This window comes from Gobio gobio (genome assembly GCF_949357685.1).
Source record: "Gobio gobio genome assembly, chromosome: 3".
In the NCBI taxonomy this organism is placed as follows: domain Eukaryota; kingdom Metazoa; phylum Chordata; class Actinopteri; order Cypriniformes; family Gobionidae; genus Gobio; species Gobio gobio.
In genome coordinates, this window is record NC_137099.1 from 53,868,645 (window position 1) to 53,891,165 (window position 22,521).

General features: G+C 37.7%; 2 protein-coding genes across 2 annotated transcripts; one reads left to right on the top strand and one right to left on the bottom strand.

Annotated features, from left to right (window-relative positions):
* Window positions 1-77: 77 nt before the first annotated feature.
* rnaseh2a (ribonuclease H2, subunit A) lies at window positions 78-9,518 on the bottom strand. The gene is made up of 10 exons (XM_079813620.1): window positions 9,138-9,518; window positions 7,939-8,030; window positions 7,268-7,396; window positions 7,114-7,185; window positions 6,888-7,014; window positions 4,677-4,764; window positions 4,456-4,593; window positions 4,255-4,342; window positions 903-1,026; window positions 78-732 (listed from the first exon to the last, which is right to left on the bottom strand). Exons 3-10 carry the CDS (start codon window positions 7,392-7,394, stop codon window positions 573-575), a joined length of 924 nt encoding a protein of 307 aa, XP_079669746.1. The 5' UTR covers window positions 7,395-7,396; window positions 7,939-8,030; window positions 9,138-9,518; the 3' UTR covers window positions 78-572.
* On the top strand, window positions 8,610-22,433 carry prdx2 (peroxiredoxin 2). Its single transcript, XM_079813621.1, has 6 exons — window positions 8,610-8,731; window positions 14,577-14,697; window positions 14,888-15,041; window positions 16,460-16,582; window positions 16,912-17,042; window positions 22,014-22,433. The coding sequence occupies exons 2-6, from the start codon at window positions 14,595-14,597 to the stop codon at window positions 22,094-22,096; spliced, it is 594 nt and encodes a 197-aa protein (XP_079669747.1). The 5' UTR covers window positions 8,610-8,731; window positions 14,577-14,594; the 3' UTR covers window positions 22,097-22,433.
* The last annotated feature ends 88 nt before the right edge of the window (window positions 22,434-22,521 follow it).

Genomic DNA, 22,521 nt, shown 5'->3' on the forward strand with positions numbered 1-22,521 from the left:
CGGACCGTGTAATTACATCATACCAGCGTTACCCTCGATTACTGGTCTTATTTTGTAGAAACCATGGCAACACCAAAGACGCTTTAATATATTATGTTTTATTAGACAGGTGTGTAACTGTTTGGATACATTTATCGACAAAAAACGAATCATTGTTATAGTTAATCTTATTTTCTCGTTTTCTTGATTTACCGCGAGTACAATGTTTTATCATGGCAACCCTAAAATGTACAGATACTTTAAGATAAATGTTCTGATTGGTTGCTAGTCAGTTTTCACTTAGATATGGATTTTAATTAATAAATAATCACTAATATTCATTCAAAGACTATGGAATTGCGTACCATCCATGGACACCTTATTTAAAAAGCTGAGGCACATTCAAAATGATAACCCACATGAAAATACTTGACCTTTATTTATTTGACATCCAGTAAATGAACAATAAACATCATAAAACAAAGACACATGACATTATAATACATTCTGTTGCTCAGCTGGTTTAGTTGCACAGGTCATTATTTGTTGTATTATGTTGAACAGATGTGTATTTTGTGACGTGTTGTACGTGTTCAGAGTGTGTTGATGCTCTGTAGTTTGCGCTCAGTGAAGAAGCGGTGTGTGTCTCGTGTGTGTGTGAGCTCGGACGGCTTGCTGCGGCCGAAATAGGACAGCATGGAGGTGTTATTCTTACGCGCAGCCGCCTTTTCTCCATCTTCCTCATCATCATCCCTACACATAAACACATTTGATATTGGATTCAAGTACATTACATATTCAAAGCGAAATCATTTTGTATGATGCACAATTTTGTATATGACATTATATTTCAGAGTGCAAGTGCAGCCAGTCTTAGTTTATTCTGAACATGACAAGGCAGCGCCCTCTGCTGTCAGACTCACCAGTGAACAGCAACAGCTTTACTGTCCATGAGCGTCTGCGCTGTGCTCCAGCTGAACCTCACAAACTGAGGATAACCAAACACTGGGTCCAGATACTTCAGCAACCAGCTCTTAGTTTTAGGATCTACACACACACACACACACACACACACGATATATTTATTTTGAGCCAAGTATACACTACCTTTCAAAAGTTTAGGGTTAGTAATATTTTATCGGAGTGCAAATAGTCCGCCTTGTTTGTAGAGGCTATTTACACTAACACCGCCCATTGACGTCTGGTTGGACCAGACAAAATTACAGAAGACACTGGATTGTCAACAGTAGCAATAGTGAAGTTTTAACACAAATCAACCCGAGTTTGTATCCGCCTTTTGCCAAACTCGCTCTACTCCCTTTTCCCCATCACATATCAGATCGGAAAGGCATTTATTTCAATAAAAATGAACAAAATATTCAAAAAGTGGAAATAAAGTGTCTAGTGTGTTTAATAATAAAGTGTTTATCGTTTAGGTGTAGCGAGGGCTTTATTGTCCCAATAAGGCGGGATCCATTAGCCTAGAAATCTCGTCAATCTAATTTGCAGCCAGGGTGTCTAGCAACTCTCCGTTGGCTTGCGAGCTGGAAAAACCAAACTCTGGTCAGGCCAATCACATCGTGTATAGAGTCGGTGGGCGGGCTTAACATAATGACGGCAGAGTTGCAGCGGTTTCCGCGTGCTACTCATAAACAAAGAAGCTGGAGAACAGCTGCCTTTCGAATCGGCTTTGGCCGCGACTCTGGAAGACGTGGAGTAAAGCTTTTCTTTGAGGAAAGAACAAAGAACGGCACTGAAGTCATTCTTAAGAAAGGAAGATGTGTTCAGAGTTTTGCCGACCGGATACGGCGAAAGTTTAATCTATCAGATCCGCTTCACCTTCTCCGTTGCTCTGGTTGGCTGTAGCACTATCCTATTGCGTGCAGAGGGAGTTTGAAAGACAACCGTTTGTCCCGCCCCTCGGATTGAGCCCTGCCAATGGGGAGTTTCCAGACCCAACATCTTGATGTGGGTCTGGCTTGTCAGGCTAGGGATCCATTTAAAGGGGTGGTAAACCACGATTTCACTATTCTAACTTTAGCTAACGTGTAATGTTGCTGCTTGAGCATAAACAACATCTGCAAAGTTACAACGTTCAAAGTTTAAAGCAAAGGGAGATATTTGCTTTTAAAGAAATCAGTTTCTAAGAACTACAGCAAACGGCCAGTAGGCGACTACACACATTCCTCCAGGGCTTGCTGACATCACCAGGCTCAATATTTACATAAACCCCTCCTCCGAGAATATTAAATAAGGGGGGATGAGGCCATTTTGTATCGCGGCGCTGTTGTGGTATAGTTAGGCTGGAGTGTTGTTGCCGCGATGCCGAGGAAACGCTGTTATATTCATCCGGATTGCAGGTCTGGGGTACTTGCTTTGTTCAGCCTTCATATGGACGGGGGTGCGTTGCAGAGCGTTTAACATACAGCATGTTATATGCACGTGTGTTTGAGACAGCGGGGAATCAGGCGCGCGCGGGGCTTCCTGCAGCACATCCACGGAGGAGAACATCCACCGTCTTCGCGATTTCAATACCAGATTTGCACAACGTCAGCAGCGAGAAAAAAACACTGCCGGTGCGTGGATGCACGACGAGCGCGCTGCACATTTCACGGAGGACAACACAAACTTCCACAAACTTCGCGAGTTCAATACAGGATATGCACAACGGCTTGTCCTGAAAGCTGGATTTACAAACAGAAGCTGTTCACGGGCCACAACCTGTAAGTCTGATTTATTTTTCATCGATGTGTTTTCCTGTAATAGGTTGTAGCAAGGAAGTAAACAGATGACAATGCTGTTCTGCAAACCAGTCTGTTAAATGCTCATTCATACTTAACGTTATCCGACGAACACCTAACGTTACAAACACTAACGTTAAAATCTCAACAGCGAACCTGGCATTAGTGTAAATGATTCTTTGATTAGAGCTTTTATGTATTGTTTATCTACAGGCATGCTAAACATGGTTCTGTGTGTGATTTGGCTAACTTACTAGTTAAAGCCAGTGCTTAGTGTTTGTTTTGGGTTAGTTCTTGTGACAGATATTTGGCTATAATCGTTCTAAAAATACAAAAGTTAAAGTGCCATTCAGTAGCGATCACTATAGATCCGCAGTCTTTACTCTTGAGGACTGAACAGGTTCTGCTCGATCATCTTCACTCAAATGTTCTGGGTCTGATTCGGGCTCAGATTGGTATGGTTTTATTGACGCCGTTGTTTCTAACACTGACCAAAGCACAGCCTCCGATAAAGGTAAGGGGCGTGATGTTTCCGACATACGTGCACTAGGCGTTTAGCGAATCACAACACACTGGGCCAGCTAACCAATCTGAGCCCATCGCGTATTTTTGAGGGACTGGCTTCATACAACCCGGAAAGCATCAGACCGTTTTACAAGGAGGGACAGAGCAGTGTAGAATAAAGGTCAAATATATGAAAAATAAGGCAATTTTTTTTAAAACGAAGCATGAACACATGTTACAGTGCACCCCACAAACACAGTCAAGCCTTCAAAAGAATGTGTTTTACCACCCCTTTAATAATTGTAATAAATATAATAATTTACACTCCATGTTATTATTGCATACCGTTTAACGTACAACAACACTGATGTGCAAATAGCATCTGCCACTATTTATAAGTATCTAACTACAATTTACACAGTGCAAAGAAAATACTGCTATTTTTACATATAGAATCTAGTTGCTATTTACACTTTGCAAATAGTTACTGACTTTTTTTTAAAGAAATGATTGGAATTATTAGAATTAATAACTTGTATTCAGCAAGGATGCAATAAATTCACACACAAAAAAATAGTGACATTTATAATGTTACTAAAGATTTATATTTAAAAAAAAATGCTTTTTAACTTTCTATTCATTATAGAGTCCTGAAAAAGTGTCACAGTTTCCACAGAAATATGTTTTAATCATTGCTAATAATCAGAAATGTTTCTTGAGCATCAAATCATCATATTAAAATGATTTCTGAAGGATCATGTGACACTGAAGACTGGAGTAATGATGCTGAAAATTCAGCTCACATGAATAAATTGCATTTTTAAATATATTTTAATAGAAAAAACATTATTTTAAGTTGTAAAAATATTTCACAATATTACTGATTTTACTGTATTTTTTATTAAATAAATGCAGCATTGGTGAGCAGAAGAGACTTCTTACCAATGGTAGCAGAGAAGTAATTTTTTCTGATTAATTGGGCTCAACAATTATCTACCACTAATTTGGAAAAGGAAGGATATCTACTGACCATTAGGATACCCAGAGCCATAATCTGTGTTCACTTCACCCAAATCTTCTGTAAACTTCCAGGATTTGACAGCATGGTCTCTGGCCACCTACAAAGAGCAAAAATGACAGCAAAAAATCCAATCATCTTTCTTTAATTATTAACAAAACGTTTTCCTTATTAACCGATACTCATATGATCCACCTCTGAAGGGGCGATTACCTTGGCACAGATGCTGGCGGCACTGACGATGGGGAAGAGCGAATCAGCTTTGGGACGGACGGTGACCTCCACCCCGGGGAAGCGTTGGGAGAGCTTGTCCTGATACTTCTCTGCAGGACCCACGGTATCCACAAACACCTGAGAGGTATGAAAGACACGTCCTGATGGGTTCATCACCATATCTGCCGTCTATCATACAGGTGTTGCTTTGTTCCAAGTACCTCTTTGAGCTGCACCCCGCAGTCCAGCGCATACTGTACCAGACCAATAGCAGCATCATGTGACAGAGCGTTCAGATTGTACTTCGCTCTGAAAACAAAAGGACAACAGGTTAAAATGATTCTTCCAGCTTTAGTGTGCATGCAGTGAAACCAGGGCTTGACATTAACGCTTGTCCGGGACAAGTGGATATTTTGAAGTGGAAAACGATAGAGAATTTGACTTGCCCAACCGGACAAGAAGCATGATTAAAACATCAATAACTACAACAAAACAATAACTAGGGAATCACCAAAACGTGAGAATTCAGATTTTATTTCATTTAGTGTAAGTGGCGATTGATGGTGGATAATAATATATAATGTACATTGTACATACTATAATGTACTGAAAGTAACAAGGTTGCGCTGTTGAGGCTCATGCAGCCTCTCGAGGAGAAATAGATACAAATAAGCACAGCTTACACAAAGAAACTAGTTTTTATATTTATAACGTATGATACAGTTAAGCAACATCACACGACCAAGAGTCCTGTCATTCGGAGTACCATCACGATTTAAAATGTGACACTAATTTCATGTGATAGTTCAATAAACATGTAGGTTATATTAAGTCACTTACATTTTTAACACAATATTGACTATTTTTGTTCTGTTCAGCAGCGAAAATGGTCCCACACGAAGATCAAAGCAGAACCACAGCGCATCGCACAGCAACACTCAACCATGCTTCACTGAATGAATCATTTTGAATGAATCAGTTGAGTCAAAGATTCAATGACCCATTCATAAACAACTGCCTCTTGCTTCTTGAATGAATCAGCCATTTGAATGAATAGCCGCGTTTCCACCGCGGGAACTTCCCCCAGGAACTAGGGACTTTGGGGTGGTACTGTTTTGTGTGTGTTTTGACCGCAGAATGAAGTTCCGGGTAAATATTTCCCCCTCAAAATGGCCCTGCTTGCGAAATAGTACTTTTTTAAAGTTCAGGAACTTTCGGGGGTGGGACTTGGGCACTGAACATGCTGATTGGTTTAGCTCACGCAGCATTTTATTTAAACCTAAAAGTCAGTTGCGATGCGTGCAGTAAGAGTTGTTTGCAATGGAGTAAAAATACGACCGATGGAAAGACAACGAGGTCCAGGTTTTATTAAGTTTATTTGCAGAGGACAAAAAAAAGGACTGCTGCTCTCAAAAGCAGTCCTACGTCCTAATCTTCACGGTACTTTAGACCGCGATGGAAATACAGACAGCAACAGGTCTAGGGGAGAGTTCCTGGGAAAAATTGTTCCAGGTAATTTTGGTGGATACGGGGCTCAATGACTCACTTATTAACACCGTCACTTGCCGCCACCTACTGCCGGTTTAGTTTCATGTTTAAAAGACAATTAATTCCCCCCCAACATTTCTTATTTGTATATTTAAGGTGCACTGTGTAAATTTTTGCGACATCTAGTGGTGAGGCTGCGAATTGCAACCGCCCACCGCTCACCCCTCCCTTTCAAAGCACACAGAGAAGCTACGGTGGCCAACACAGGACAAAGATGTGGTCGTCTGAGACAGCAGAGAGTAACTAGCGCTCTGTAGAGAAGTTTGTCCATTTAGGGCTACTGTAGAAACATGGCGGCACAAAATGGCGACTTCACCGTAAGGGGACCAGCGGTGTATGGAGATAGAAATGCCTCATTCTAAGGTAATAAAAACATAACGGTTCATTATGTCATTAAGGTCTTTATACACCACTAAAAAGATAGTTATGTATATTATATTGCATTTCTCTCAATAATCCTCATAAACACTACACACACTGCACCTTTAAAAAAATATTTAAAACAATCTCATAACATTATTTAATGCAATTGTAATTTTTCAGTTTAATTGATTTAATTTAATTGGCAACAGCCCTATAGTGTCTTATTTTCTAATTTAATTTATTGATTTAATTTAAGAATTTAAAATGAATTATGAAGCATACATTTAATAAGATTAGGGGAAAAAATGTCCTCCGGGTAAATCTAAAAAATATGCAGATTTAAAAATGTGAAAGCTGATTGAACACTGATGAGAATATTTCTTTCTGAATAAATTATATATACATAAAACATATTATATTTTTCCAGACAAGCAACTTTACTTGGACAAGTGAATGACCGGTTTACTTGTCCGGAGGAACAAGGCTTAATGTCGAGCCCTGGAAGTCATGCGTGCGTGTACCTTTGCAGCATGCTGGTGGAGATGGTGTTGGGCGAGAGGACCTGAAGGGCCCAGCCTACAAAACTTTTGGCCTCATCGATCTTCAGAAACAGGTTCTCTCTCTCTGCCTCCGTCAGCGTCTTTGAGTCTAAATATATACAAACAAAAATACTTCAGCAATCCGAACTTCAGTCAAGATTTGCTCTGTAACGTCAACCGTGTAAACAGACGAATAATGTGAACCAACCGGCCACTTTCAAATTCTTCAGGTCTTCTTTTCTGGATACGGGGCAGAAGCATATCCCGTACACCATGGGTCCTGAAATACAGGATATCAAATGTAAACTCCAATTTCAATCAAAAAACGTACCTTCTCCATAGACGACTACGCTGACACTCACCCAGGACGGGTCCCCTGCCCGCCTCATCGATGCCCAGGCAGCAGTCCTCTGTCTTACACACGTCTGGGATGGACGAGGACAAACGGCAGCTCACGGAGTTATCCGCCTCAAAATCACTCAGATCCATGTCTGACCATTCAGTGGATAAAATATTAAAACACAAGTTTAACACAATTAATATATCACAATTAAGTGTGGAATAATAGGCATGCATTTTAAGCTTTGATTTAAATGAACAAATATAAACAATAATAATATAAATATTACAACTAATAATGAATAAACAAAATAAAAACAATAGAAAAATAAGGTTAAGAAACGACTAAAATAAGCTTTATACTTCCATCCTTTGTCTTGCCATTATGTAAATTATCAAGTAATTTATAAACATATACAAACACCTCCTTAAATTACAACACAAGTATTATTTTCCCCATATAACATACAGAATTCAAAAGGCGCTGAATAACAGAAACGACCCACATCTGATTACTGAAATAGATCAATATTGCGAGACAATATACAAAAAAATACAGTCAAAACAGTGCAGAGAACATGCTGTTTAATAACTCTTGTTTAATAACTAACTGGGTTCTTCAAATACATCATAACACTATGTGCATAATCATTAAAATGTGAGAAAGTGGGTGCATAAACAAACTTGCACAAACCTTGTGTGTGTGTGTGCAGCGCGAGCGCGCCTCACCCGGAAACACAGAATTGGCGCGAGTCTGCAAGTGTGACCTTTGACCGACAATATTTGCTGGACAAAACGTATTTATTAATTCATAAAAACATACGACACAAACAGAAACATATACAAAAACATCTAATTTCTAAAAGTATGCAGTGAACGTGTTTAAATATGTGCCTCTCTATCGCAGTGGTTTGTGGGAAATGGAGTTCAGAGAACGTTTGACAAATTCCCCCCCTAAACCAGTGTTTATTTGTATACAAGTGAGTGCAAAAACGTACAGCACAAGAGTGGAGCAATAAATTATAAACGGAGGAAATAGCGATAAATTGTCCATGAATAAGTAACGTCAAGTTTACACGTGTATGCTTTTTGTAGCTACTATTTATAAGCATGCTGGGGATTTAAAACTTGGCTAAAATAACGAATAGATTTGGAATGTACTTTTCATTTTCTGATATGAATATGGACAAGAATAGAGAATATATTTTTTTTTACATCTAAATGTATTGCTTTCTGAAATGTTGCCCAAGTCTTGTCCAATCTGTAAACTACACGCAAAATGTGGCTTGAATTTGTTGTATAAAAAAAAAAAAAAAAAAAAAGTAGAAAAGGGTAGGAGGTGCACCGAACTGGAGCACACGGGCCCTCCTCCCTCTCTCTCTCTCTCTTTAGTGGACCCGGCTAGTTTTGCAGCAGGTCGCGCGGTTGTAACTTCCTGTGCTCGTGCATTAAGGGAAAGTGGGGTTTCGCTTCCTCGTGCAGAACAGGTGAGTTTTTAATATCGCTCTTTCGCGGACATTCCTAACGTTTATGCACATGCACAAATGCTAAATGAGTAGTTTTGCTGATTAATACTGAACAATAGAGCGCGTGGGAAACGCCGGCGCCGTTGTATGTTCATTTTTTTTAACAACTGCTCGAAATATCTTCATGCATTCAACCTTTACTTGCGGGAGGGCGGCTTTACTGTGAATATCAGCAAAGGCTATGGACTTTGATATGTTATTGCAGCTGATGTGATTCGCGCAATGCTACTTTTATGTAATGTCACCCACTGATCTGGTTTAGCTCGCGTGGCTAAGCTGCTAAATAACTCCATTATATATGAACTACTCGTTTTTAGTAGCGAATTCATCATGCATGCAGACCAGTTACTAGTGTAATTGAACAAACCTCTGCGCAATTGTTACAAAAAATACTTTTATAAGCGCACAAGTCTCGGCCTTTTCTGAATTCTTTTTTCTTCCCTTTGCACTTTTCAGGTCAAAGTCTGAGGGGGTCGTTGACTCATTCATGTATTTGCTCGGGTTGATATTATCAGTTTTGTCAGGCGCTATCAGAGCTCGCAGGGCCCCACGAAAGGCGTGTAGTCGAGCCAAGTTCACTTCATAAAACGCGCGTAAAGTCCATATTTTAACTGTAGAAATGACTAGAATCCTCATGCATTTGATCTGTAGTTGAAGAGAGTCGACGAAAGGCCGCTTTTAGTTTCTCAGAAGCCCCATTGTTCAGAACAACTGACTATCATGTGACCTGCAGCGTGTGATCTACTGCAAGGCTTCTGCATGCATTGATACTTTGAGGTTCAAGAACGGCAACTTGCTTATCTCGGTTTGTGTTGGATTACAAGCTCGGGGTCATCTTTAGAACTTTATAACGCTTATATAATTGGTTTGAAACTTAAAAAAAAAAAAAAAAAATGCGTGTTGAATTTCGACAGATTAAAGTCACCATGAAATCAAAAAGAACAAATCTTGCTTTAAAAAAAAAAAAATTGAATATTGCTGTATTTATTGCATGGGCGTCGGAAGCAAAAAAAATGTGGGTGGGTCCTCAGAAATTTTTTACTGGAGTAGATGTAGGGCTGGGCGATTTTTCCCCCTAAAAAAATCTGCTTTTTTTTATTTTTTTTTTTTATAAAAAACTCGATTTACGATTCGATTCGATTTTTTTTCCCCGGCCCCCATTTAAAACAAAATAATTGCAAACTGTACATATATTTTAAAAATATATATTTATTATATTTAATTAAAGTGCATCAAAATAAAATTGCAAAGGCAAACCCTTTATCTAACTGAAAAGTCACTGTTCAACAAAGATTGTTAAACATCCAAATAATTTATACTGTATTTGGATTGAGCTAATAAACAACAAAAAATCCTGAGGTAACTCTTAGTTGAATTGAACATGTAAACAGTAACACCATTCGCCATAAAAAAATGTAATTGCATTTTAAACATTCTTTGCAAGGAAAATGAGCCTATCAACAACAGCAGGCTTGAGGCAAGCTCTGTTACAGGTGACAATACCACCACCCACACTAAAGACCCTCTCCGATGGGGCGCTAGTTGCTGGAATGGCCAGGTATTTTCTTGCCAGACGACTGAGTGATTGAAAAGCTTTGTTGAAGAGTTGTTTGCTTTGCAAACGGGGTGCTAGCGCTAACGCCACTCCAAACCAACTCCACACGACTTAAGGCGAAGAGCATTTTTTTGGAAGGAGCTGCTCTCTTTCGCCGGCTGTTTCTGCCATATTGTTTGTGTATGCATGCGCTGCCCTCGGGAGAGGGGAGGGGCAGAGGGCTGCGCCGCAGGGAGCGTGCTACGGAAACCCTGAAGGAAGATTTGGCGAATTCAAAATGTATGTATCGCGCTATACTGCAGAGGGGGAGAAAAAAAATCTAAAAAATCGATTTTTTTGAAAATATGAATCGATTTGACCTACCAACTCGATTTTTAAATCAAATCGATTTTTTTCCCAGCCCTAAGTAGATGCCAATTACATTAAGTACAAATATACCGCTTTACTTGGTAAACGTATAGATCGGAAAGACAAAATTACGTAAATCGCCATATCATTGAGAGTGACAGTAGTGTAGGGGTAAGACGCACGGCATCTAGTTTTGACACAAATCGACCCGCGGTTCGAGTCCGGCTTTCGCCGAAATCAATCTTCTCCGTTTTCCCATCACATATCAAATCGGAAAGGCATTTATTTTCAATACAAATTAAGAAAATATTATAAAAGTGGAAATAAAGCGTCTAATATGTGTTTAATAATAAGTCTTTATCGATTAGGGGTAGGTAAACAGACATGTGCTGAATGTTGGAGACGATAAAAGTGAGTGGGTCCAATATGATCGTAAAAAATGTGCAATACATACAAACATACAATGGTTCCGACGCCCATGATTTATTGTATTACTAAATAATGTATCTGTGCATGGGATTTAAATTCATGCACCCTTTCAAACATCCTCTCTTCTCTGGTGTGTTTACTGGCACCTACATTTGTTCTTGTTCGAGAAGCCGTTTCACTCGGATATACGTCACAATAGGGAAGAAAATGCTATTGCCACTTCTGACTTTAACATTAAACTCTCCATTTTGAGAACATTAAGCTCTCTAAATTTGCTATTTAAAGGCACTATGTAATATTTTTGTATTAAAATATCCAAAAACCACTAGAACAATGTTATATTGTGTTGACTTGTGTACTTGCACTATCCCAAATGTTTAAATTTAACCAGGACACGGACCGTGTCTGTGCGTCGCCTATCAATGACATCATACCCGCGTTACTCTCGATTTCCAATTTTATTTTGTAGAAACCAATGCAACGCCAAAGACGTTTTAATGTTTTATTAGACAGGTGAATAACTGTTTGGATACAATCATGGACAGAAAACTAAGCTTTGTTATAACTGTAGCTGTATAACAATGATTAGTCTTATTGTTTAAATCTGGTTTATTGATTTACCGCGAGTACCATTTTTTTTTTTTTTTTACCATGCCTAATATCCATCTAGCTCACTGCAGTGTGAACAAGTGTCTTGGCGTTTCCATTCAGCATTTTTTTGATGCAATATCCCAAAATGCGCGTAAAAATAGGTGGATGGAAACTAGGGATGCACGATATATCGGCAACATATCGTTATCGGCCGATAAATGATTATTTTTGATGTTATCGTTATCGGTCCAATAAGAAAATTTGACCGATATAGTCAAGCCGATAGATAATGTATTATCTCCTTCAGCTGAGACGGACGCGCTGTCCACCATGATGGGTTTGAATTGCTCTAAATATGTTTGGAATCACTTCGAAAAGGAAAATACAGTTATGTGCAACATGTGCAGCGCAAGTCTTCTATAATCTACATAAAATGATAATGAGAATAGAATAGGCTGTAAAAGAGCATTGTGTTTCAGCGCGTTTGTTGAGGGAAGAGCGCGCCCACGGAGTTACACCTTCATGACGAGCACAGTCAAGTTCGCTTGTGCATTCACAGCCTTTTGTGCCATTGTAAGTTGTAATATTATATATATTATTATTCTGTGTATGTAATATCATATAGGATGCGTTTGGTTGAGTTAATAAACGATGCAGTAAAGCACTTCATTGTACCGGTCTTTAGCTTCAGCGCGCGCCCACGGAGTTACACCTTTCATGACGAGCACAGTCAAGTTTGCTTGTGCATTCACAGCCTTTTGTGCCATTGTAAGTTGTAATATTATATTTATTATTTTGTGTATATAATCCCATATAGGATGCGTTTGGTTGAGTTAATTAACGATGCAGTAAAGCACTTCATTGTACCGGCGCGCGCATTTCAAACAGAAATGCACAGCATTAATAACTACTGGGACTGTCCTATACATAACACTGCAATGAGAATATTTCTGTTATAAAACGTAGTGAATTCTCTGGGTTTAGTTGTTTTTCAGCGCGCTGTTGTGGGAAGCGTCAACAACGCATTCTGACCAGCACAGTCAAGTTCGCTTGTGCATTCGCGTCATTTTAAGCATATGTAAGTCGTAATATTAAGTTTTTGTAGTATAAACATCTGATTAAAGTCATATAGGATGTGTTTGGTTAAGTCAATAACCCGCAGTGCTTCACTGTACCGGTGATCATCTTAAGTTTCAGCACGCTCTCAAACAGGGGAAGAGCATCCACAGGAGTTATAACCCTTCACCTATGCGTGATTTTGTGCTAATATAAGTTGTAATATTATATTTATTTTGTATAAATATCTGATTGTTCTCATATATGATGCGTTGTTAATTAAACTTCTAAGCGCTTCAGTTTATGGTTTTTCGTTCATTCTCTCCAGCTTCAGCGCGCTCTCAAACAGCAACATCATTCCTAATAGACTAGACTAATATTAAAGATGTTTACTATTACTGTAATATTAAACATATTTTTTTTTTCAAAAACACAGAAGCATTATTTTTTATAATTAGCACTTTTATTGTTCTCGGATCATTTCCATCAACAATATGGTTTGATTAAAACCATTTCTTTATCGTCTGTGCGGAGGTTATTTCATGCACTTGCATTCTGATTCTTTATTATGCAGCCTAAGTAATGCTGTTCAATTACTTGTTTGCATTATTTAGGTATATTATTTTTATTTTTTAGACAATATAATTTTTGGTAACATTTTACAAATAAGGTTTCATTTTATTAATGCATTAACTATCATGAAAAAACAGAGAGCAATAACCTTTGTTTCTTTTAGTAATAAAATGTTTGTGTTTTGTAACAGTCCATTCACAGTTCATACCTAATGTTAAAAGACACAACTTTGGGTCTGAATATGTTGAGATTAACATAAACTAAAATTAATAAATCCTGTTGAAGTATTGTTCATTCATTGTTGGTTAACTAATACTAACAAAAATTAAACCTTATTGTAAAGTGTTAAAAAAAAAAAATTGGCCATAGGACTGTAAAATTAATTTGAAAAGGTAAGGAATCTCACACTGGTTCAAATAGGCTACTGTAGTGTATAGGTTTGATTTATGTTGAAGTGTTTGGGACATGGCTTTTAACGGTGAGCCTTTTGTTTTTGTAATCAGGCTCTCAGAGTTTATTAAAATTTGTATTTAGATTTATCGGCCAATATATCGGTTATCGGCTTTCAAATATTAAGAATTATCGGTTATCGGTATCGGCCAAAATGTTCATATCGGTGCATCCCTAATGGAAACGTAACTAATAACATCCACTATCGTTTTGGACACCACTACAAATGGCTGTCCCCTCAAATAGCGCCCTATTTAAGGTTATAGGGGGCGATTTCGGATTCAGCCTTTGAAACGACATTGAGTGGTAATGTTACTCCGCATCAGTGCCTTGTGACAAAGCATCTGAACGCTAACAGTTACAAATAAATAACGGAGACACTGCACCTTAATGTTAAGAGATAATTTAGTGTTCATTATGATTTTAGACTTGTGTTTATATTTTAATTATTTGAGTGTTTTCCATGGTTGTGTTGACATTTCTGCCTTTTATAACTGAGGGGATTATAATCAGAGGAAGGTGAAGTTTAAAATAAAAATGTTTAAATGTAAAATATTTTTCTCCTGGTCCTTATTTTAAACAGGTCATAAAAATATCAATTATCGATATCGACCGATATAAAACACTTTTCAGCCATATCGCCCAGCGATTATAAAAATGATTAGAATCATGGTTTTTAATGTCATAATTTTAAAAGGTTACTTAGTAATAAAGTGGGATAGTAGTAGCAATAATAATATTTTTAGTGATCAAAGCCTAAAAGCAGCAGTTTCATAAAGTTCTTGCCTTTTTTTTTGTCACCAGTGACAACCAATCTTCATCATGTCTGCTGGAAACGCTAAGATCGGTCAACCTGCTCCTCAGTTCAAGGCCACAGCTGTGGTAGATGGACAGTTTAAAGATGTTCAGCTCTCTGAATACAGAGGTGAGCGTCAAACACGGCACACTTGGTGTTTTGTAGATTAGGACAATGTTTTGTTCATTCTAAACTACTTTTGCTTTTCATTTCATCATGATATGAGACCTCAAACACCGCCTGTTTCTAACTGAACTGTTTTTACTCTGTCAGGTGTAACCTGTTTGTCAATTCATCCTTATTCTCATTCCTTCTCTAGGGAAATATGTCGTGTTGTTCTTCTATCCGCTTGATTTCACCTTTGTGTGTCCCACTGAGATCATCGCGTTCAGCGAACGGGTGGCCGAGTTCCGTAAAATCGGCTGTGAGGTCATTGCTGCCTCCACCGACTCTCATTTCAGCCATCTGGCATGGTGAGGATTCCTATCGGCTGCTTTATTTCCACACCTTCCACATCGGAGGGGCTCTAATGGTCTCTTCAGAACAAATGCATGCATATAGTGCCGTTATTAATTTAGTTAGTACGCAGTGAATTCATGTTAAATCTATTTCAAACACAGATTATAAGTAATTTTAGATCAATAGTACCATTTTCCCTATACTGTACATTAGATTTGAGCGCTGAGTTTTCTCATGCTGGTGAACGTGCTTCTTCTCAGTGGGCTTTCTGTGGCTTCACCCAGCTAGTGGTTATCTAACGTCCTTCTAACCAGCCTGTCGTTGATAAGAGCCACTATAGTGCATTAGAGAGCACAGATAAAGGAAGGGTGTAGGGCTTTATTACTTCTAGAAACTGCCATTTGAAGTCATCTTGACCTTTTTTATCGAGTGCATTCTTCATGTTTACTTAAATAATTTGATAAAATGATAATGGTTTTTTTTAAAGGTTATAAAGCTTTATATAAAAATTAATTTTTTCAAATAATTCAGAATCCAATAAGCTTTATTTTTGCAATTACAATTTAAAATAATGGATTTTGATTTGAATATACTTAAAAATATAGTTTATTTGTTGCAAAGCTGTATTTTCAGCATCATTACTCCAGTCTTCAGTGTCACATGATCCTTCAGAAATCACTCTAATATGATGATGATCAATGTTGAAAACAGTTGTGCTGCTTAATATTTTTTTCAAATTAATAACCTGTGATATTTTTTTTCCAGTATTCTCTGATGAATAAAAAGTTATAAAAGAACAGCATTAAAAAAATAGAAATCTTTTTTTATATACACTACCATTCAAAAGTTGGGGGTCTGTAATATTATTCTTTCTTTAAAAAAAACACAAAAACAATTAATACTTCTATTCAGAAAGGATGGGCTAAATTCATAAAAGGGAATTTTAAAGATTTATATTGTTAGAAACCATTTCTAATTTGAAAAAATGCTGCTCTTTTTAACTTTGTATTCATCAATGGATCCTGAATATTTTTTTTTGAACCTGTGATACTTTTTTTTTTTAAGCAGCTCAACTGTTTCCAACATTGATAATAAATCAGCATATTAGAATAATTGAAAAAGATCATGTGAGACTGAAGAAGGGCTGATGTAACTTCAGCTTTTATCACTTGAAATTTAAAGTTGATTAAAATGGAAAGCCATTATTTTAAATTGTAATATTTCACCAATTTTTGGCTTGATGACCATAAGGGCCTCCTTTCACAAACATTTAAAATAGTTATGTTTCCAAACTTTTGACATGTATGGTAAATGGTTTAAATTTAAAATAACCATGTGGTAATGTCTGTTAATCTGTAATGCAGTGGATTATACACGATATAAATCAAATCTCATTCCTGCTGTGTCATGGCCCGTGTCTTGTTCCTGATAGGATCAACACACCCAGGAAGCAGGGTGGACTCGGCTCCATGAACATCCCGCTGGTGGCTGACCTGACTCAGTCCATCTCCCGGGATTACGGCGTTCTGAAAGAGGAGGAAGGCATCGCCTACAGGTCTGTGATGTGCTAATGTTTGCACTCATTCAGTTAAACTACAACTTCTTTCCTCTCTCGCTTGCAGAGCGTGATTGCCACAGGAGATAATGATCAAGTGTGCTTGATAACGTACATGTGTACTGCAGAACAACCCCCCTTCCAATAGGGACCTATTTAAATTTTCTGTAGTAATCATGCAACAAATGCTTCGTGCTCAACTTGAATTGCACCTGAAACGTTCCTTTAATGTTAAACTGGTTTAACAGCCATCATCCAGATTTTGTTGTAAACAGAACAGATTGCTGAACAAACAGTAAGTTTCCTCCCTCTCGTCCTGCCCCCCACAGAGGTCTGTTCGTGATTGACGATAAAGGCATCTTGAGGCAGATCACCATCAATGACCTGCCGGTGGGTCGCTCTGTGGACGAGACGCTGAGACTGGTGCAGGCCTTCCAGCACACTGACAAATATGGAGAAGGTGGGTCTTGTGAAATCTTGACTGGACGGCATGTGTAAACGCTGTCGAAAATGTTTCAGTCGACGATATTAAGAGGTAGTAAGCAGAGGTGGACAGTAACGAAGTACATTTACTTGAGTACTGTACTTAAGTACACTTTTTGAGTATCTGTACTTTACTGAAGTATTCTTTTTTTTTAGGGAAACTTTTACTTTAACTTCACTACATTTGAAAGACAAATATCGTACTTTTTACTCCACTACATTTCTATCAAGGTCCTCAAAGTCGAAAGTCGTTTCTGTAGCAGCTTTGCAAGTCAGTGGATGAATTTTTTTGTGTGCAAAATGTAAATGTCTGGGAGAAAGAGAAGCATAGACAGAGGTGGACAAAGTACACAACTCCATTACTCAAGTAAAAGTACTACTGGTCAAATATTACTCTGTTACAAGTAAAAGTTGTAAAAAACTATTTTTACTTAAATAAAAGTACAGAAGTACTTGTTTATAAAAGTACTTAAGTATCAAAAGTAAATTTCCTTTTTTATGTCAATGCATTATTTTATTATCGTTGCATTGTTGTATGAATGCACGCTATAGCCATCACGGTGGTTTAAGCCAGTCAGTGATACTCTATCCGACATGCTAGCATACGACTATCTTGAACTCATTTAAATACTTGTATAAAAGTTACAAAGCTGCTGTCACTTTAAGGCAGAATGCACAAATCCTATACACTGATACACATCCGATATTCCCCCAACTCTTTACGTTCACTTAAGACATAATCAACTTTGTTTACGTGAATACTTTCCAAAATGAAAATTGACATTTTGTGTGTATTGGTCTGTTTAAGTGCGAAAAAAAACACAAAAAGCTCTATTCAGTGCTCGTGCTCTGGCATCTCAGAGGCACAAAAAACAGACTGAACTGAGCTCTTTCATCATCCATATGTCTATGCTTCTCTTTTTCCAAGACATTTATGTTTTTTTTACAGTTTATGAGACAGTCATCGAGTTTATGCCAACGAAACTAATCTTTAATCTTTTCAGAAAACTGAAACTTACTTTCTAATATGGCCATGGGTGCACACACTGTGCCGAGGAACCGTCTTCCTCCATTTTGCTATAAACTGATCAGTGTTCAAAAAATTTTGGGAAATTATGACCCTACAAAAGTGATTACTTATAGGCTGTCTGCAAAAAAAAACAAACAAAAAAAACAAATTCAACCACTGACTTGCAAAGCTGCTACAGAAACGACTTTTGACTTTGAGGACCTTGATAGAAATGTAGTGGAGTCAAAAGTACGATATTTGTCTTTCAAATGTAGTGAAGTTAAAGTAAAAGTTTCCCTAAAAAAATAATACTTCGGTAAAGTACAGATACTCAAAAAGTGTACTTAAGTACAGTACTCAAGTAAATGTACTTAGTTACTGTCCACCTCTGAGCATAGACATATGGATGAATCTGAAAAAGCATGATGAAAGAGCTCAGTTCAGTCTGTTTTTTTTGTGCCTCTCAGATGCCAGAGCACGAGTACTGAATAGAGCTTTCTTGTGTTTTTTTTTTTTTTTTTCGCACTGAAACAGACCAATACACACAATGTCAATTTTCATTCACTTAAAGTTGATTATGTCTTAAGTGAACGTAAACAGTTGGGGGAATATCGGATGTGTATCAGTGTGTAGGATTTGTGCATTCTGCCTTAAAGCAGCAGCCTTGTAAAAAGCTTTGTAACTTTTAAGTATGTAAATGAGTTCAAGGTGGTCGGATGGAGCATCACAGACTGGCTTAAACCACCATGGCATAGTGTGCATTTATACAACAATGCAACAATAATAAAATAATGCATTGACATAAAAAGGAAATTTACTTTTGATACTTAAGTACTTTTAAAAGCAAGTACTTCTGTACTTTTACTTAAGTAAAAATAGTTTTTAACAACTTGCACTTGTAACAGACTAATATTTGACTAGTAGTACTTTTACTTTCACTCAAGTAATGGAGTTGTGTACTTTGTCCACCTCTGGTAGTCAGAGACATGTGACCACATTGTATTTGTAGTGTAAACACATGTGTCTTGATGCCAAAAAAGAACGGTTTACTCGAATAACACAGTTAGACCCTCCCCAAAATGATGATTTTAAGTGACTTCACAGAACCTCTTTGGTATGACAGATATCTACACACATTTTACTTGAAATGTCAAGTATATTTGAGAGCAACAGTGTGGCAACTTTTTTTGCTTCATGCCGTAACAGATTGACTGAAGTGATGAATGTAGCACAAGTGATCACAGGATACGTAATAGGAGAGTGACCGCCTTTTTGTGTAGAGGTGTGGGTAACCTGGTCACATTACAGTTGTTCAGCTTCAGGTGTGATTATATATATATTATCAAAATTAACGTGCTAGCCTGTGCGATTTAAGCATGAAGTAGAGCTGCGAGATCAACCCTGCCCACACTCCTGCAGTATCTGTTACTGGTTTACTGCAGAACAACTCATCATGACTGTGTGAAAATCAGTTATGGAAAGTAGAAATTAGCTCATCTCCTCCCGAAAAGTCTTTTTTGTGCCTCAGTGACTGATTTTTTTTTCTCTCAGAAGCTGTCAGTCATAACATTACACCGCCATTTTTATAGAATCAAAAAAAAAAAAGAACATTTGAACTTACATTAGCATGATTAAAAACTGCCTAAAATGATAGAAACCATCTTTGGAAAAAATATTTGTAGTGTAATTTCATTCTCACGTCCCATTAGAATACATGGAGGGGCAGGGTTTATGACCTGTACTGGGACCTGGGGGCGATCGAGACACTTTGACCTCACTTCTCAGTAGTGATGGGCTTGGCTCCCTTAGAAGAGCAGACTCTTGCGTCTCCCAAATGGCTCTTCATTTAGTATCACTCCGAGCCTTCTATTTTAGCACAATTTAACAATTGTGACTGGTTGGTAAGCATTTTTTCTTATTCAGTGTTTTCATAAGCCTTATTTTTGTGTTTGTTACAAAAAAGTAGTTACTATTATTTAACATTTTAATAACTTTAATTGAACATGGAACCACAGCAAACAAATCAGATAAAGGCAAAAGTGTTAACATAAAGACACTAATCTTTAGTGTTGGTTGGCATTCAGAAATATCAGATACCTCCGCTTGGATGGGCTTGTTTTTTTTTTTTTTTTCCTCTCCTCTCTGATTTTTATTTGTCCTGTTTTTGAGAAGACTTTCTCTGAGGGAACGGATGTTGCAAGAATGCAGAGTCTTCCTACTCTTTGTTCATCCATGGACCGAACATTTCTGTGACTGAAGTACAATACTGTGCTTTCCGAAACCACCGCACTGGACCCACAGTTTCAAAAGATCCTAGCCTGTCCTCCCTTGTGATTGGTCACATGGTGGGCTCTAAGTCCCGCCCCTGTCTGCGGCTGAAGATTCGGCTCTCCCTGACGGGAGTCGGCTCTTCTCGTTCGCCACAAAGAATCGGCTCTTAGAGCCGGCTCGTTCGCGAGCAACACATCACTACTTCTCAGGACGTGTGACACGCTTATCTTATTCATGCAAATGCTTTTAAACCATTCAAGCGCCACAAGACAAAAGCGACTGCACCGACACGCACCAGTATCGAGTTCTTCGTTTTTTCTTAAACAAACAATAACGCAGTCACAGAATTATGCCAAAACGCCTGTTTTGTCGAACATCCTCATGAGCAGTCTTAAATGAGTTCAATAATGTATTAAATGAATTTAAAGAGTTGCAGTATCAGTGATACTGGCCATTCATAAAAAAATGCCATTACAACAAATATTTAAAAAGTATGGTCTTTAAGTTGTTTCTACATTATTTTGAAGAGTAACTGTGAAATCAATGTTATTAATTGGGATTATTTACAGAAATAATGTGCGATTTTTAACTAGTTAATTTTTTTTATTGATTGACCGCACTATATAATGATAATTATCAATTACAAGACTTTGATAAATGTTCGCTATAATGTTTATGCGCCTAAAGTGGCTACTCATTTGAACCACATCACACGGACCATTTATCCACTCGGCTCAAAGGCAGCAGATGTGTTTACTCCACTGATCTATATATGACATTTATATATCTGTTTCACTCGAGCACTAAACAGCGCTGAGAGATCCAGTGAGAAGCGCTTGAATTCAGTGAAGAACACAAATGTCTCAGTGATTTAAACTAATTCAAAGCCAGATGAAACTGCGCTAACAAACAGGAGAAACTCAGCCAGAAGGCTTTTCAATCTACAAATCGCCATCATTTACCATGGGTTTACTGTAGTAACACTAACTGCACCATGGCATTGTGGCAGAAATGTTGGATATTCATATTGAATTTTATTATATTAATGTAGACGTGTATTAAAGGAGTAATGGAATATAATTACAGTATTTTGTGATGTATGCTATAGCATTTGTGCATTTAGGCCACTGTTTTTCCTACAAATGACATGGAAACACACCATCTAGGTCAATCTTACTGTAGTAGTGAGGTGCTATTTGCGTGTTTTTAACTGTGGTTATGATCTGATGCAGAGACTGGATGACTATTTTAATAAAACCAAACCCTAACCCAGAAAACTTACATTTTACCATATAAAAAGGTGGTTACAATTTTTTGTTTTGTTTTTTTGTTAACACATTTATATCTGCATCCCAACTCAAGTTACTGTCAAATGTGCATTTCTAAGAGACCGAACATGTAATAGTATTAATATTGCAGCCTGCACTGCAAACATGAAATGAATTTTTTCTATATGGATATTTATTTTAAGAAAAAATGACTGGGAAAGTGTCAAATCATAAATGTGACGTGTTTGTCATGTTTTGACAACAAAGAGTAGTTTAAAACCACAATTAACGGTCTGGTTTCTACAACTTTTCAACTGTTTTGTGATCATTTTTTGGCTCTGCCCTATAACATGCTGTTGATTTTATAATTTCTCCTAACATGTCTGTCTGTTCTCCATAGTTTGTCCTGCTGGATGGAAACCAGGAAGCGACACCATTGTTCCAGATGTCCAGAAGAGCAAGGAGTTCTTCTCCAAGCAGTAACATTTCCTCAGATCTCCCATTCAATGGGGTGTTAGTGCACTTACATTTAGCCTGAGATTTCTTGAAAAGTTGTCTTAGCCGACGTAACAAACTCTTTGGTGTTTAAATGCACTTGATAGACAGATTTCTTTTCCTTTTCACTGTCAGAAGAAGCTGTTCCAGTCAGCATCTCCAATGCACTGAAATGTCTGTAGTTTGTTTGCAGTTCTAGTTAATCGGTATTACGTATATTCGGCACTCAGTGAACATTTGATTCATTTTGAATTGTCTCAAGTTGTTTAACATTCTGGTGTTTATCAGTATCTCTGTCAAATAAACAGGCTGTTATTGAGTAACATTGCAGTGGTCTTATTTTACCAATGGAACTCAGCTGTTGGCATCTTTAGGTTCATAACAAACAAGCCTTTTTTTTAAACCAGTTTTTG